At 36.1% G+C, this 18,803-nt stretch overlaps 1 protein-coding gene across 1 annotated transcript in view; it reads left to right on the top strand.

Annotated features, from left to right (window-relative positions):
• The window catches only part of DISP1 (dispatched RND transporter family member 1), a 154,001-nt gene that overhangs the window by 121,834 nt on the left and 13,364 nt on the right, over positions 1-18,803 (top strand). The window contains exons 4-7 of the mRNA XM_043964541.1: positions 4,311-4,340; positions 13,663-13,786; positions 14,645-14,772; positions 15,505-15,602. Of these exons, the coding sequence (XP_043820476.1) occupies positions 4,311-4,340; positions 13,663-13,786; positions 14,645-14,772; positions 15,505-15,602 (380 nt within the window). The remainder of the gene's footprint in view (positions 1-4,310; positions 4,341-13,662; positions 13,787-14,644; positions 14,773-15,504; positions 15,603-18,803) is intronic.

The following is an 18,803-nucleotide window of genomic DNA, read 5'->3' on the forward strand; positions in this document are numbered from 1 at the left end:
TTTCTCAATCAAAAGTTTCCATTCAGTGGAATAAAGACCATTGTTTTAGTTGGTTTTGTTTAGCTATTTCTCCTATTGGGAAATGACTATGATATGAAAACAAGAGGCATCAGTCAAATGTATTATTAAAAATCGTTCACGAGAGTTTTTTTAAAAATGGGTATAAAGTCTTTTTCTCGTTTTTATTTTCTTCTGGCTTTGCATTAATTTTATTCTTTGCTCTAAGAATTTAGCAGTCTGACTATATACAGACACTTGATTCAGGGGTGACTCCCACATTAGTAATGTTGTGAGAATCAAATGAGATAATAATAGTAAAGTGCTTAGCACAGTATATGGCACATATGTAAAGGTTGGTGATTAGCATTATTGTTATTGTTAGTGTCATCATTAATGTCATGACTTCTTTCCTGGTTGTTAAAATGTAACCAGGTTCATTGTTTGGGCCAGTATTTTTTATTCATCATTGTGAAAAAAGTATATATTAATACTCTATGCTGCATTTAGACTTGTCTGCCAGAAACAATTTTGGTTAATTTAACATCATTCTATATCCAAACTTCCCATGCCCTCCAAATGACTCTGTTCCCCAAGACAATTTTAAGTAACTTTTATAGGAATCTTGAACGAGAAACTATCACAATATGTAAAAATACAGTTTGGGTTCATATTCCCAATTTGTTGAGTAACCAAGTCACCATCACATTACTTCCTAGTCCATTCTCCTCGGATGATCAGTGAGGCTCTTCTCTGAAATCTAGATTGGGAATCAGACTGAATCAAAAGTATCTTTTCTGTATCAGAAGTTTCCTTTCAGTACTAAAGAGGGCACTTCTCTTGGGTGGGTCCTAGCACTAGTTATTTCAGGGATGAGGAAGACATTAGTTAAATTTTATTATTGCTCTTAATTCATTTCCCTAAGAAAGGCCTTAGCTTTGGTTCTACCCATTTTCTTAAAGGGGAAAGTCTGGAGAGGAATATTATTTCCTAATATTTCCAGTTTTATTTTAAAAAAAGGTTTTTACATTCTGGAGAGCAATTTGGAATTATGCCCAAAGGGCAATAAAGCTGTGCATACCCTTTGACCCAGCAATACCACTTTTGGGTCTTTTTCCCAAAGAAATCATGGAAAGGGGTTAGGGACCCACATGTACAAAAATATTTATAGCTGCTCTTTACGTGGTGGCAAGGAATTGGAAGTTGAGGGGATTACCATCAATTGGGGAATGGCTGGACAAGTTGTGGTATATGAATACAATGGAATACTATTGTGCTGTAAGAAATGATGAGCAGGAGGAGTTCAGAGAAACCTGGAGGGTCTTGCGTGAGCTGATTATGAGTGAGATGAGCAGAACCAGAAGAACATTGTACACAGTATCATCAACATTGAGTGTTGATCTACTGTGATGGACTATATTCTTCTCACCAATGCGATGGCACAGAAGAGTTCCAGGGAACTCGTGATGGAAGAGGATCTCCAAATCCAGGAAAAAAAAAAAAAAGAACTGCGGAGTATAGATGCTGAATGAACCATACTATTTCTTTTGTGTTTGATGCTGTTGTTTTTTTCTATTTTGAGGTTTTTCATCATTGCTCTGATTTTTTCTCTTATAACATGACTCATGCAGAAATAGGATTAATGTTATTATGTGTATATATATATATAACCTATATCAGATTACCTGCTGTCTAGGGGAGGGAGGAGGGAAGAGAGAGAGGGAGAAAAATCTGAAATTGTAAAGCTTGTATAAACAAAAGTTGAGAACTATCTTTACATGTAACGGAAAAAAAATAAAATACTTTATTAATTCTTTAAAAAAAGGTTTTTAATATGCTTCCACATCATGTTTGCTGCCTTCTTATTCTTTTATTGAAGAAAGAATTCATATTTGGGTATGAGGCTTCTGTGTAGTTCATAAGTCATTGACCTCTCTCATTTCTCACATGTTTTCCAACATGTTTTTTCACCTTTCTTACATATAAATTACCTTTCCATCAATCAATAAGAATTCTTTTTTAACACTTGCATTATACCAGGCACTGTGCTAGATCCTAGGGATAGCATGACAAAAAACAAAATTAGCCCTTCTCTAAAGGAACTTATATTCTACATTCGTATTGAAACCACCAGATTTCAAATTAAATTAAATAATTAAATATAGAGGAAGAGGAGATAAGAGAAAATATCTCCCCTGAATTTTTGTAGAGGAGGGGGACTAATGAGTGTAAGATGCTACATAGAATATTAGATTTTTGATGTTGATTAGGGGTTTTTTGTTTGTTTTTGTTTTTGTTTGTTTGGGTTTTTTTGGTGGGGCAATGAGGGTTAAGTGACTTTCCCAGGGTCACACAGCTAGAAAGTGTCAAGTGTCTGAGGCCGGATTTGAGCTCAGGTCCTCCTGAATCCAGGGCCAGTGCTTTATCCACTGCGCCACCTAACTGTCTCCAATGTTGATTAGTTTTGCTGAACTTTTTCCTCCCTCTTTTTAAAATTCTTTATTAGAAGGCATGGTTTTTCTGAGAGGAAAATGAGATAGGAATTCACTGGGAAATGTAGATGATGTAAAAACAAAGGATATCAATAAAATTTATTTGTTATGGAGAATTTTATTGAGTTCCTTTTTCCCCCTTCTTAATCCTCTGCAACACAATATAAAGTACAATTATTTTCACGGTGGACTTGTTTTATCGTGAATACTGACATACGAGATAACTAGTGTTCCATGAAATGGTCTTTGGACTCATGATAAAAAAAAATTCTGCCCACTCCTTTATTTGCCTCTCCAAGGAGAGCTGCTAAACCATATTCCCATTTAATAGCAACTTCCTTTTGTCTTTTGCTTTTATTTATAGTAGGAATGTTATGTTATATGATAAAATTAATTTCTTCTAGTAATGTGCCTGCTTGTTGGTAATCAGACAAGAATGTCACATTTTAGACTTCCAGCAGCCAAGTTAAGGTTTATCTGGTCCCAAACTGTGTGAATCTTAACATCCTTAGCCCTGTTTTCCACCATTTTGCTGTTTATTTATTCAACAAAAAATTTTTAAGTGTCTGCTGCATACAAGCAAAGTGCTGGGGATAGAAACAGTTCCTTGTTTCAAGGAGCTAGCATTCCAATAAGAAAGCTGCATTCATTCACCTGAGTGTCATTGTTACTGAGAAAGTGGAAGGGGGAGAGGGACAGCTAGGTGGCTCAGTGGATAAAGCACCAGCCCTGGATTCAGGAGGACCTGAGTTCAAATCTGGTCTCAGACACTTGACACTTAGTAACTGTGTGACCCTGGGCAAGTCACTTAAACCTCATTGCCCTGCCAAAAAAAGAAAGAAAGAAAGTGGAAGTGGGCTGCACACAACTGAAGGCCATTTGGTATTTTTCCTTGTTTCATGGGTTGCTGTGGTCAAATAATTTGTCACAAAGTGGTCAATCTAATGATGATGATGGTCTCTGTAATTAGCTAGGGTGGTCCTTGGAAAGAAGATACAGTCTATTGCCGGGACCATAATTGAAATCTTTCCAGTTTGGTGAAACTTGTCAGAGCTTGTACTCCGCTTGCCTAGCCTCCAAGGATACAGATTCACCTCTACGTTATAATAATAGACATATATTTTATGAGAGGGGATGGGGAGGAGAGGGAAGGAGAGAGAAAATGGAGGAGGAGGAGCAAAGAATTGGTCCAGACCTGTAATTTCGTCAACGTTAGGAACTCTAGGGATAGAAACTCCTCTCACTGGTACAGTTCCTGTGTAACTAAGAAGTTTTTTTTGGTTGTTTCTCCCCATCCCTGGCAATCAAGGTTAAGTGACTTGCCTAAGGTCACACAGCTAATAAGTGTCAAGTGTCTGAGGCTGGATTTGAACTCAGGTCCTCCTCATTCCAGGGCCGGTGCTTTATCCACTGCGCCACCTAGCTGCCCCTCAAATAACTCTTTAAAACTCTTAGTTACGGGGGCAGCTAGGTGGCCCAGTGGATAAAGCACTGGCCCTGGATTCAGGAGGACCTGAGTTCAAATCCAGCCTCAGACACTTGACACTTACTAGCTGTGTGACCATGGGCAAGTCACTTAACCCCAATTGGCTCATCCAAAAAAAAAAAAAAAGAGTTATTTGAGAGCACCAAGAAATTAATCAACTTGCCCATGCCCAAGTAATATGTGCCAGAGAAAGGACAGTCTTTCTGATGGCCAGAGTGGCGCTCTCCCCATTGTTCTGTGGCCCTCTCTATATACACATGTAATATTGTATAACTTATAATCTATAGTACTTTATTTGTAATTAATGGGACTTTTTTCTTTTCTTTCTTTTTCAGACCATCCAGACCTCTCAAGTTACCAAAAAGGTAAAAACAAGTACCTTTTTACCTGCCCCCCCCAAGAAAAATAAAAGATGATTTTTGGGGAGCATAATTTTGTTCCTAAGGCTATGGTGATAGTCCTGAATCTCTGAAGAAATGGCCCTTTATATTCTAGCAAAATTAGCCATTTGCATTAGCTATAATCATTTAGAGAATGCTAGAATGCTACAGTAATCTTTAAGTAGCACTTATATAGCACTCTAAGGTTTCCAAAGGTTTAACATACTGTATCTCATTTTATCCCACTAATCTTTGAGGTAATTATTATTATCTCCATTTCATAGATTAGAAAACTGAAGCAAACAGAGGTTAAGTGACTTGCTCAAGGTCACACAGCTAGTAAGTGTCTGAGACCAGATTTGGACTCCAGTCTTCCTTATTCCAAATCTAGCACTCTATCCATTGGATCACCTAGTTGCCTTAGTTTCTATTCTTGTTTGTAATAGATAAGGTTTCCGTTTCTAATTGGATCTAGAGGAATATTATTCTGCCAATTTTTCTGACTTTGAGTCAAATTCATGGCAGGGGTACATTTAAATGATGGTCATTCTGTACTTGTCTTTAATATTTTTAGATAAACTGAGAGAATCTCAGTTCAGTTCAACAAACATTTTTAAGCCCCTACTCTGGGCAAAGTCTTATTCCTTTGTATGTTTGTTATTCCCTAAAAAAAAATTATTTTTAAATCTTCAAACAGAAGCTTTGGACAGTGGATGTAGAGATTTGGAAAGACGCTTAGAGTTCATCTCTTTCAACCTCTGCCTTTTACAGATGAGAAAACTGATCCTTAGAGAGATGAAGGTACAGGTCACATTGACAAAACGTGACCAAGGCAGGATTCATTCAGACTCATGTCCTCAGACTTCAAATTCAGTGCCTTTTCCATTGCACCAAATTGGATTTTCTCTTTTCTTCAGCATTAAAAGAAAAGAAAAGAAAAGAAAACCATGAAGTTTCTGATCCAATTCTAAACCAGCCAGAATACCCCTACCCTGAGCAGGTTTGGTTATAAAACCATTATATTTATCTAACTATAAGTGGCTTTTGAAATCCTTATTGGCTTAGGGACTCTAAATGCTGATAGTGATGAAGCCTGCTGAGGGGAATTATCATCTCTCTGAAGCAATATGTCAGCTAAGTCACCATTTTCAACTTCTCACCCTCTTTGTGGTAAAAATAAGAAAAAAGAAAAGAGAAGGAGATTAATCAAGCAAATATGCTACATTACTGAGAAAATGACTTTCTGTTTTTCTAAAAACAATCCCAGTCTCTTAAATAAATGAGTTTTACCTGTGGAAAAGATTTATAGGGTTTTTACTTTTGGTTTTCCCAAATGGAGTATAATGTCCAGAGTATTTTGAGAAAAAAGTTCCAGTCTGGTCTTATTACCACTACACTTTCCCAGTTTATTGCAGTAGTAACACAAGAAAGAATCTATAAGCCCTTTTATCTCCTGAGAAACTTCTTAAGATGTGGACAGTACCTTCTTTATTTGGGGTCCAGCAACAGATGATAAAACAGTTTCTGGATGCCTCTTTAGGTTATAACAACACTCCTTGTTTTTTGGTTTCATGCATAGCATTATAGCAAGCATAGATTATTAAACACAAGCATATAAGACGGGGCGGGGGGGCGGATATCAGAGTATTCTATTGGATGTATGCTGTACCCTTGTAGATGCTCCTTATTCGTATGCAGTTTCAACAGGGGCAGGAATTTGCTTATCATTCCACATAGATTACCAAGAGCCCCTTGCTTTCCTTTTTAGGTTTAGTATTAATTTGAGCATAAAACATACAGCTAAGCTTGGAGAAAGAGTGAAGAGATAGAAAGGAAAGAGGGAAGAGGAAGAGAGAAAGAAGATCTAATAGAGAAAAGATGGGTAATACTAAAAAGTACAGACTATAGGCTCTTAATGATCATTCCAAGAGTAATGGCTCAAGGTGCTCGTTTTACGTTTACAGCTTATTGATTTCCAGAGCAGTCTCATATCTGTTTATCTTCTCTTATCCTCATAGCCCATTAAGGCACAGAAGGTATTTTTTCACCTGTATGACAATGGTATAATGTTGACACCTGTATAGGAGATACCTTGATTGGAATGAGGATATAAGGCAATATTTTGTTCTACCAAATTAAAATCCTTTATTGTCAATAAGCTAATAAGTACAGTAGGATCATGGGGTTTTTTTGCATCTTTCAATTAGTCATATTATGGTTTTTAAAAAGGCCTCTTGTTGAAAATCTCTTGAGAAAGGCTGCCTTTCCCCTTCTAAGTATACTTATCAAGGATGTCTTTCCTGTGTGTAGATTGTTCTCTTGAAAATTGTCTATAGATAGGAAGGTAGGCATATGGGTTCGTTGTTATTGATGTTCTCTCAGTTGCCTTTTTTAGGATAATGGTGGAATCCAAGACTTTTCCCATATCTTTTTTTAAGGATCCCCCAAAGAACAATGAAGAAGAGCATAGTGAACATGAGCAGTCTGCAAACTAATCACAAATCAGGGATAACTCCAGAGAAAATGTGTAAATTTTGTCATCAAAGGAATGTATAATTGAAAAGGAAGTTAAACGTGTCACAGAAGCGAGAGGTGTGCTCTATTAACATCCTTGTGATGTCAGAAGAATATAAGGAAGGCTCCTAGCATGTTGGGTGTACCCTCCCCTTCCCCTGTGAACAACAAAGAGGAAGACATGGATGACACTCACTTGGGGTAGGAAATTTATAGATGAGTTGCCAACAGCATTACTGGAGAGAATACCCACATTGATGAGATCCTAAGTCCATTGGAGTTTTAGAGTATTTTTTTTTTTTTGGTGAGGCAATTGGGGTTAAGTGACTTCGGGGTCACACAGCTAGTAAGTGTCAAGTGTCTGAGTCCGGATTTGAACTCAGGTCTTCCTGAATCCAGGGCCGGTGCTTTATCCACTGTGCCACCTAGCTGCCCTGGAGTTTTAGAGTATTAACAGGTGTTTGAAGTGACACACAGAGAGGCTAAATTGTTTGGCCAAGGTTACACACTTAGTTTTGACTTTAAGTGATAGATACAGTGGATAGAGGTTAGACTTGGAGATGGACATCTTTACTGGCAATGCCCTGGAGCAACTAATTCACTTGATCTCTCTAAGCTTCCTTATTTGTAAAATAGAGGTAACAATGGCTTCCAGGGTTGTCATGAGAATCAAATGAAAATTTTATTTTATTATAAATATTTATACATATATTATCTATATATAAAATGACTTTCAAAGAAGTCACTTATTAAGTAATAGAATTGAGTGGCTTTAAATGGATTCATATGAAAGCATAGTGATTACTTGATAACATATCCAAAAGCCTATTATAAGTCCAAAGGAAAAGGACATTTTTTGAATGTTCAACTATTTCAAACCAACAGTATACATCCTAGACATATTAACATTAGTCAATGAGTATTTATTAAGTCCTATGTGCCAAAGAAGTATGCTAGGCTCTGGTCATAATGAGCTTACATTCTTAATATGTTTAGCAGGAGAAATTTCTCAACTTGGGAAGAGTGGCCTTAGAATTTCAGAAACACAGAGGCAGCTAAAGAATGATGATGTTTCCCAATGGAAAATTCAGTGGGAACTGGGGATAATACCTTTCAAGAAAGCACACAGTGCTGTTATTATGATATATAAGTCCCCAATAGATTCAGCATGGCTTTAAATGATTAAATTTTAATTAGTTTAATTATTAATCATTAACTGATACTAATTGAACTTAACTCTTCTCATCGATCCCTTTCTAGAGCAAACAGGGGTAAACATAAGTTAATTTGATTATACTAACAGTAAGATTTTGCATTACATTATAAGATTTATCTTAGTCATGAAAACTATCAAAAATAGAATAGAATCATATTATTTTATAACTGCAAGAGACCTTAGAGATTATCTAGTCAACTTCTATGTTTTATAAATGAAGACACTAAAAAAAAAACTCCGAAGAGCAGAATGACCTGTCCAACATCACACAGTGAGTTAGTGGCAGACCCAAGACTGACATCTAGGTCTTATGCCTCATAAACCAGTGTTCTTTCTACTACACCATCACCAATTAGAAAATCAGACAAAGATGTCTTTTATCTTACATTGCCCATTCAATTGCTATGTGACGATACCATAGTGGATTTACTTCTTAATTTTAATATTATCAGCCTCTTTTCCAAAAAAAAAGTTGGAGAGGAATAAATTCACCTTTGGAGCTTTCAGGTGTAGGGTGATTAAAGTTGCACAGAGTAGGAGCTCTATGAAGATTTGTTCAGTAAATGAACAAGCTATTTTATAATTAGCTGGTAGTGCCCTGAGGCTTAGAGCCTAGGTGAATAGTATACATAGCAGCCAGGAACTCAGGAAATCTGTCACCAGGTCATTATTTAGGCTGGACAGATGGACAGACATAGTCCTTAAATTCAGAAGGGGGGGAAGGAGGAGAAGGAGGAAGAACAGGAAGGGAGGGAGGGGGGCAAAGGGAAAGGGGAAAGAAGAAAAGGGAGGTGTAAAATGATACTATGGCCAAGGGACTAGTCCTCTTAAGAATTCCATTGATCCTATGGTTTACTTTTCGAAGAACAAAAGAATATTGTTCAAGTTCCTCATCATAACCCTGGATACCTGGGGAAAAGAAGAGTTTTCTCAGGAGATCATAAGAAAGGATTTATAGGTCATTTTAATTTCCTTAACTTTTCTAGCTTTTCTATTTTATTAGATTCTTGCCTTGATATTATACTCTTATCCAGACTTCATAAAGTACATGAAATACTTGTAGAGTTCATTTTATCTTCAGGATATTGTATAGGCAGCAGTAAGGAATAGAAAGATATACAGGAATTTTACAATGTTTGGAGGAAGCAACAAATTCCCTGTGTATGGCCTAAGAAATGAATGAAATTGACTTTTAGGGTTTGTGTTCACACCGTGATAATATATCTGCTAAGGGAACTGATCCCATTCCTGAATTGTAAGAGTTTCTCTAAGCAAGGTTAGCCCATGAAACATCTACTGGATAAGGAAGTTAGATTGTCATTTAGCAAGGTTAAAAGAGTTCAGGAAAAATGTGCTGAAATCAGTAATGGTCTAAAGTTTCCATCTGCAGTCAGCACACGTCTATGGCATAGACCTGAGCTGTCAAATAAAAACCAAATGTTTTCAAAGGGAAGAAGGGCAATTATCCAATGAGGTTCTCTTAAATTACTGTGCTGAGATGTGTGTATGTGTGTGTCTGTGTGTACTTTGCAGAAAACAAAACAAAACAAAATGGTTATTTGGGCTAATTGAGCCACCATAAGGCAGTGGAGCAGTTCGGAAGCCTCAATTAAAAAATATATAGTAGGGGGTGGCTAGGTGGCGCAGTGGATAAAGCACCGGCCCTGGATTCAGGAGTACCTGAGTTCAAATCCGGCCTCAGACACTTGACACTTACTAGCTGTGTGACCCTGGGCAAGTCACTTAACCCCCATTGCCCTGCAAAAAAAAAAAAAAAAAAAAATATATATATATATATATATATATATATATATATATATATATATATATTAGCTCCTGCTTTGATAAAAAGCGTAAAAATTGATCCAATCTACAGTCTATAGTTATGTAAGTCTGAGGCTGTTTTCAGTGAGATTTTCAAAATATAAGATGAATGCATTTCATTGCTATGAATGTATGTGTTGTGTATTCCAGAATTTGCTTTCTAGTGAATTATGTTTGAGGTAGTTAACCACAAGTTTTATTTCTTTCATTTTCTGTTTAAAACAAAAACAAAAACAAATCCTTGTCATTAGTGAAGAGTAAGTCTTAGATTGGGAAAGCCAAATCGAGCTATTTATACCAACAACCCTTTTGCTTCAAAACAAGTAACTTTGATCTTAGTTTGCATTTGGTGGAGGAAGAAGTCAAATGTGGAGAATTTCTGTGTATGTTGGGTATGTTGTAGAAATTTGAAAGATAAAAAAAAGAAAAAAAAATTGAAAGCTGCTGACCACTTGGCATTTACATTTGAACAACCACAATCAGCAAATTTTGATTTATGTGCTTTCTTAAAAGCATTTGAAGAATTGTTTTCTGTATTTCACTTACCAGATTAAAAAGGGGGAGCTTTTCTGTAATGAGTGTGTGTGTGTGTGTGTGCCAGAACTTGCTTTCTAGTGAATTATATTGGAGACAATAAATAGGAAACTTGATTTCTTTTATTTTCTCTTTAAAACACTCCCCCTCCGCCCTGAAAAATCCTTGGCATCAGAGGATTAAGAGAGAAGATTTTTATGTGGATAAAGAATTATCACTGAATTCAAAAAGAAGGGTTTTTTAAACAATGTTTTCATTTTCAGCATTATAGTATTTAACAGGTGAAAGAGGCAGCAGTGTAGTTAATGGAAAAGAGCCCTACTGGACTCAGAGGCTCTGCTATTAACTTAAACTCTGGGTGTGGCAAGTCTGGCAACTTCTCTGTTGCTTCCTCTCTAAAATTAGGAAAGGGCAATGATCAATAAAATGCTCCTCACTCTTATCAGTCTAGAGTGCCTCCATGGATTGAGGTTTGTTATGCTGCTTTTACTGCTGGAAGGGGTTTCAGAAACCATCTGGTCCAATTCCCTTCTTTTACAGAAAAGGAAACATTAGTCCAGGAAGGTTAAGAGACTTACCCAAGGTCACACAGGTAACAAGTAACAACCTACAACTACCATTCCAGCTGAGGTTCCAGCCAGCCAGCCATACCCCACTGCCCTAATGCTTATGTTTCATTTTATGTAAGAAAAGAGGGTTATATCTCCTAATTTCTGTCTAGGATGAGTGCCATAAAACAACAGCTTTGAAAAATGTCTTTCATCTAAGTTTTGATTGTAGCGAACTTTATACTTGAAAATAGAAATACATTATATTTTAATTTCCTCATCTGAGGATGAAGCTTTGGATGCGTATCCTTATAAATTTAAAAGATATGAATAATAAAAAAATAGTTATCTCTTCCTAGGCACATAGAATAGCTTTTTCAGAACTGTATTCATAGCTGCCAGCATGGTTTTGAAGAAGTAGCTCATAATTATAATCACTAAATTTGCGAGCCAGAAGCCCATTTTCAAATGAGCCAGAAGTAGTCTTAAATTATAGAGCAGCTAAATAGTCTTAAATTATGAATTACATTTTATGAGCATCGAAGAGTAATGTTCTAAGACCAAAGTTTTCCTAATCAAGATTCGAGGAAGCTGCATCTGGTGGAAATGAGAGTTCTTAAAATCCTCTCTGTTAATTTAATTTTGTTGTTGTTGTTATTCCCTTTAAGTTAGATCCTCTCAGAGTTTCTCAGTCTTGGTAAAAGTGGGGAAAAGTCATGGGATCATTGGTTTATGGTTGGAAGGGACTTTAGGGGCTTTCTAATTCAGCATCCTCATTTTACCAAGGAAGAAACTGGGAGATTTGCCCAAGCTTACCCTGAGAAGTAATAAGCAGCAGGGCCAGATTTTAAACCCAAATCCATTGCTCCTTATTACACCAAACCATGCTGCCTCCTATGTTAATTGCTGACCATTAATAATGTTTTCTCTTGAGGCAGACAGGTGGCATAGTAGAGAGGCACTGGACTTAGAATCAAGAAGACCTGAGTTCAAATCCTATACTGATTAGCTTTGTGACTGTAACATATCATTTAACCTCCTCTAAAATGGGGATAAGGATAACACCTATACCACAGCATTGTTGTGAGAAGATTAAATGAGTTAACATCTGTAAAGGCACTTTGTACACTTTAAAGCACTGTATAAATGCTCTCCACTATTGCATATTCTGTGATACATTATCTCTCTAAAGATTTACAATCTGTATGTCATTAAAAAACAATTCTATTGAGGGCAGCTAGGTGGCGCAGTGGATAAAGCACTGGCCTTGGATTCAGGAGGACCTGAGTTCAAATCCGTCCTCAGACACTTGACACTAGCTGTGTGACCTTGGGCAAGTCACTTAACCCCCATTGCTTTCCACCCCTCGCCCTCCCCCAAATAAAAACAATGGCCTTCAAGAAGGCTGTGTCATGGAATAGCTAGGTGGTACAGTAGATAGAGCACCAGCCCTGGAGTCAGGAGGACCTGAAATCAAATCTGACCTCAGATTAACACTTACTAGCTGTGTGACCCTGCGCAAGTCACTTAAACCTGATTGCCTTGCCAAATAAATAAATAAAAGAAGCCTGTATCACAATGTAGCCCACAATCTTTACAAATAATAAAAATACGATAGGTACTTTCCAGGCTTTGATGGATGATATTTCTCACAATCCAATAGAGTATCAAGCTCTTTGAGGACAGCTGTTGGTCATTTTTATCTGTATATCCCTTGCGGCTAACATAGTGCTCTGGGCATAGTAGACACTTAATGAAGATCTGTGGAATGAATGAATCTCTGCCTCAAGAGGAAAACATAGAGTGCAGATCTAAGAACTGGATGGGAGTCAGTCTACCTTTGTTTCACCATGAGCATCTCGCGGATAATATTGGAAGCTCCTTGAGAATAATAACTGCCTTATATTTCCTTTGCATATTAGTCACTTAATAAACAAACAAACAAATAAATAAAACAGGTTGATTTTACTTGAAACATTCATTCCTAAAGTATGACAGGGTAGCTATGGGCCTTTAGATTGGTTGTCATGAGACAAGATTTGTTTGAAAAAAGGGGGAAAAAGGAAGTAGGAAAGACAAATAAAAGTATATGAAAAAGCAACAAGAAATAAAATGATTTTGACAATTGCTTAATAAAATACTATCCACAGATAGAAATTTAAATTCAACAAATGTTGAAGGCCCCATTATTTGTAAAATACCATAAAAATTAAAAATCTAAATAAGCGGTCTCTGCCCTCAAGGACATTGCAATCTTATATTTAGGTGGTGGAGTGGATAGAGCACTGGGCTTGGAATCAGGAAGACCCATCCTGAGTTCAGATCCAGCCTCAGATACTTACTAGCTATGTGTCCCTGGACAAATCCCTTAACCCTACTTGCCTCTGTTCTTCATCTGTAAAATGAGCTGGAGAAGGAAATAGTAAACCACTCTGGTATCTTTGCCAAGAAAACCTCAAAATGGCATTGCAGAGAGTTGGACACCACTGAAAAATGAAACAACAATTTACTTGCAGAAACACATTTATTACCACTTAACTAGTCGTTAATACTATCTGACTACCAGTATTTCTAGGTCCCAAGTGTATACATAAAAGCACATTACTTTCTTATGAAGTCAAACCTTTTGATTTCTTGCTTCTAAAATCCTCTTTCTATGGTTTTCTTGTAGTTATGCAGCCTTGATAGCTGACTGGCCTGTGGTGGTCCTGGGCATGTGCACTGTGCTCATTGTGGTCTGTGCCCTGGTTGGAATACTGGTACCTGATCTTCCTGACTTCTCCGACCCCTTGCTGGTAAGGAAAAATGTCAACACAGAATGATTGTGTGTAGTTCCCTTTCTTTGTCTGTCATCATGTTAAGCAATGGAGACTTGACATATATTTAATACCCTTTTATCTAATCTCATCTCTGAAGGTTGGGAAATGTGTTTCCTTTATTTATGAATCTTAAAAGGCCAAGGAACTTTTGTCACCATCAGAATTCAAAAGTTCCTGCTTCTTGGTGTCATGTTCCAGTCAAAAGGCTACGTTTATGTCATATGTGTAATAAACAGAGATTTTTAATAGGGGGGGTTGTATTATATAAGAAACCTCACAGAGAATCAGAATGCTATCGTAAAGTTTTTATAAGCACATTGAAGCATGATCATTTTTTTTATCTGAGAAAGCTATATCAATTTTAGTATTTATAGCAGATGACATTCAGTTTTTAAGTTAAAAGTTTCCTTATTTGGAGGAAGGGAAGGTATGTATACATTTAAACCAACAGGTAATGATATCTGTATATATTTAATGACAAAAATTAATTCTATTTCATTGTCATTCAGTTTATGCTAGGAATTAGTTTACTAAAGGATTTGTGAAGATTTAGAAAAATAAGCTTCTAATGAGGGAGTATGTTTCACCTGAGGCATGCAAAAGATGCCTCAGTAATCCTCAAATACCTGTCATTTAAATGTAGCAGATCATTTTCCATCAGGTCATTTTATTCTGTAAGGCATTTCACCTTTCCCAGTCGGTGTGAAGAACAACTAAGCCCTCTAATGAAAACTCTGTATCACTCTGACATGAAATTTCCCAAGATACTATTAAAGCTATACTTAACCTGAAATGAAATACACTAATGAAGATTTATAATGTTTTTGCCTTAAGGGTTTTGAACCAAGAGGGACTACCATAGGCCAGAGGCTGGTCACATGGAATAACATGGTGAAAAATACAGGATACAAAGCAACACTAGCAAATTATCCATTTAAATATGCAGAGGAGCAAGTCAAAAGGTAATAGTTTCCTGTTTGGGTGATTTTTAGGCTCATATTCTACTAAAGGCAGCATTCCCCTTAGGCCTTATAAGTGGTGTGGTTGCCCTATCACCATGGGCAAGTCACTTAACCTTTGGAGCCTCAGTTATCTGATATGTAAAATGAGAACCATAATACTTACACTGCCTCCCTCACAGGATGGTTATGAGCAAAGCCTTTGAAAATGGTAAATTTCAGCTATTAAATGAAATGCATTGTGGAGGTAAATTGCTGTATAAATGTGATTAATAATTATCATAAACGAAGGTTAATTTTGGAGTTTAGAGACTTACTATGTTTAACTACAGAGTTTTATAAGCCTGATGCTGTAACTTAATATTTTCTCTTAAGATTTACTTTTGGGGGGGCAGCTAGGTGGCACAGTGGATAAAGCACTGGCCCTGGATTCAGGAGTACCTGAATTCAAATCTGGCCTTGGACACTTGACACTTACTAGCTGTGTGACCCTGGGCAAGTCACTTAACCCCCATTGCCCTTCAAAAAAAAAATTTACTTTTTTTTTTTTTAAAGAGATGAGGCAATAAGATAGAGGTTGCTTTTTAAGTAGCCCTTCTGGTATTTAGTATCATGAGCCAGAAGACTTGACTTCTGAAGACCAATAGTGCTCTTGTTCCTCTTTGTAAATCTATCAAAGCAAATTTCAAATAGATGTGGTTTATAGAAAGATAAAAGTTTTTGCTTCTATTTCAGCCATCGTGATGACAGATGGTCAGACAATCATTATGAAAGAGAAAAGAGACAAGCTGAATGGAACTTCCACAAAGACAGCTTTTTCTGTGATATTCCAAGTGAGTCTTGTAATAATTTTTTTATGCCTGTGTTCATCAATCTTAGACTGCTGTGAGTGAGGGGTTAAACCATCAAGGACTGCTTCCCTATTCCTGTCATGCTCAGAGTGATTTTTAACTTAATTAACTTAATTAACACTTCATAGTTCAGTATTTGAATAAGTCAGATTCTAGTTGATTAAAAATTTGCCCAGTCATAGTGCCTGGCACATGGTAAGCCATTAATAAATGCTTGCTAATTGATTAATTGATCTCTCCAGATAGACATAAATCTAATAAAATTCTTAACCTTGTTGCCAGATAGTTTTCAGTATTTTTTAAAAATATAGTTGTTAAAGTCTATTTAAAAGACTTACAGATTTATTAACTTAATACATTTAATAATTAATTCCAAAATAATCATTAAATTTACAGGAATACAGATTTTTCAGGTTTTTTTAGAATATCCACATATAGTGAACATATTATACATACTTAAGTTATCCAATACAGTTTTTACTTCCATTGCACCTCCCAGTAAGTGTGAAGATCAACTGTTCTTCTGATCACTTCTGAATCACTCTGACATTGTTTTGCAAGCATCTATTGGGCAGAAAGAGAAAGGCAGAGAGGGAAAGAGATGCACACTTGAAGGAAGTACCTGTATATATTCTTTAAGTATGCAGGATTTCATCCTTATGGATATTGCCCTGATATATATGTATATGTATATGTGTGTGTATATGTATGTGTGTGTATATATATATATATATACATATGTGTGTGTGTGTATGTATGTGTATATACATCTCTATCTATATCTCTATATCTCACAACCCCTCAGAAACACCTTAGGAGATTCTCTTTCTAAGTTGCTATGACTGAAAAAGTGTATACCTGAGAGTCATCCCTCTGGTGATGAGTCTCTCTGAACTTTACCAAGATGCTTCTTAAATAACTGGACTATACTTGAAGCTTTTGCATATTGAAAGGTTCTACTAAAGTTTGTAGTCTTTGGTAAGCCAGAGCCACTTCCAAACTATGATAAAACACCAGAGTAGGACCTTTTTATATAACACTGCAGTAAATGTGCACACATTATTTAATTGATTAATTAGAATAATTATAAATGGAGTGTTTTGGTTCACTGAATTTTTTATAAATTGATATTTGACAATAAAACTTTTTATCCCTATATTGCTTTGAGATATTTCTAAAATATACTTTTTCCTGATTTAGTAATATCATTATACTAATTCTCATGGACTCTTATATGTCTTTCTCATAGTTATTTTAAACTTTAGTCTTCATTATATAGTTAAATGTGTGTGTGTATGAAAATGTTAAAATTTGCTATGCCTGCAAATGTATAAAGAGAACAACAGCTAAAAAACTTGTCTCTTCCTTGTGATAATGTTATTTGATCATATATGTATATATATAAATTACGTATATAATATTTTAGTTATGGGAAACAATTTAAACTGGGAAACTAGAGGCTAGTTATATATAATGGTCGCACATTTCTTTCCATATATTCCAGTAAAGACATTTAAAGGAAGCAAGATATATATAGCCTATGTAACCAAGTAATATCCTTATAAGAGAGGAGTTTATATATGTGTGTGCATATGATTTATATATAAATATAGCATATAACCAAATAATCTATCTGTCCTGGCATGGGGCTTAGGATAAATCAGAAGAAGTTTCTCCTGTGAGAAGCAAAACCAAAGGTAATCAGATAACAGAACAGACATATCAAAGAATCAAGGGACTATTAAAGTTTAGATTGACCAACTAGATATCAGGACAGGTATACACCTAAGGAGTAAGGGGAAATAAAATTCTATAGCAGAAAAATCAATAAGGTGTGGCTTCTACCTGACCAGAGCTAGGAGACAAAGATAACCTCAAAGGTCAGGACCATCATTTCCAAAAATGCCCCTCGACTCTCAGGAATATGACAAGCATTCCAGCTTTCCCCACCCCACCCCAAAAGGGAACTGTCCAGTTTTCAAGTGGACACTCCATCTATCCTCTATAAAAGCTTTTGCCTTCCCTCTGGAGGAGGAGAACGTTTCTAAGCCCTCCTCCCCGAGAAGTGAAATCTTTGACTTCCCACTTGGTCCCTTTCCTAGGACTAAATAAATAAAAGACCACTTTAATTCTAATTGGAGGGGCAGCTAGGTGGCGCAGTGGATAGAGCAGTGGCCCTGGATTCAGGAGGACCTGAATTCAAATTTGATCTCAGACCCTTGACACTTACTAGCTGTGTGACCCTGGGCAAGTCACTTAACCCCAATTGCCTCACGGGGGAAAAAAAAATTCTAATTGGACTGTGTGTGAGAGTGTAATTCTTTATTGAAGAACATTTAAGGACCACCACAATCCTCCCAATCATATATATACACACACGTATACACATATATGTGTATACGTGTGTTTATATACACACATAAGTGTGTATGTATACATGCATGCTTGCATACATATAATGATTGGTTCCATCTCCAAGATATGCCCTAGAAGTTTATGTTCCTTACATTATCTAGGGGTTTGTTTGGTGGGGTTGGGGCTTTTTTTGGGTACCATTTCTTTCTTTCTCACAAAAGCAGAGTACCAAAAAAATTCACATTAATTAAAGATTCCAATTAGTTGTGTTTGTGCTAAAGGACAAATAATATTCTCATATGGAAGAGTCAAGTTCATTAGTTATCTCTTTTGTACTTGTATAGTCTAAGCAATTTAAAAAATTTCTTAATTAACAAATTCTATTTGGATTATAATTATTACTGGTTACAAATTAAAATGTGTCTGAATTTGTATAGGTTTCATTCTCCTACCTGAAAGCTAAACTCAATATTTCATATGTTAATAATGCTTCTGATTCAAACGTGATTGCTAGCTTTTTAAAATTGTTGTCAGCTACCATTTACTAAGTACCTGTTATACAACAGTCTCTGTGATAGGGTCTAGAGATACAAAGGTTATGGCGCTACAGTTAGGGAAATGAGTAATTTGTGAGTTTGCTAATTGTTCTTCATTTTCCATTTCACCTGGGTTGTCTTTATTTGATATTAAGTTAATGCCAATTATTTTACTTGGCTCTTAAAAAACAATTATATATTAATGATAGATATGTCAATAAGATTTTATATTTTATCTTCTTAAAAAAAACTTTTCTATGAATTTAAACTGGCCATTTTCCAGTTGATTTTA

Source organism: Dromiciops gliroides, chromosome 4, assembly GCF_019393635.1.
Source record: "Dromiciops gliroides isolate mDroGli1 chromosome 4, mDroGli1.pri, whole genome shotgun sequence".
NCBI lineage: Eukaryota > Metazoa > Chordata > Mammalia > Microbiotheria > Microbiotheriidae > Dromiciops > Dromiciops gliroides.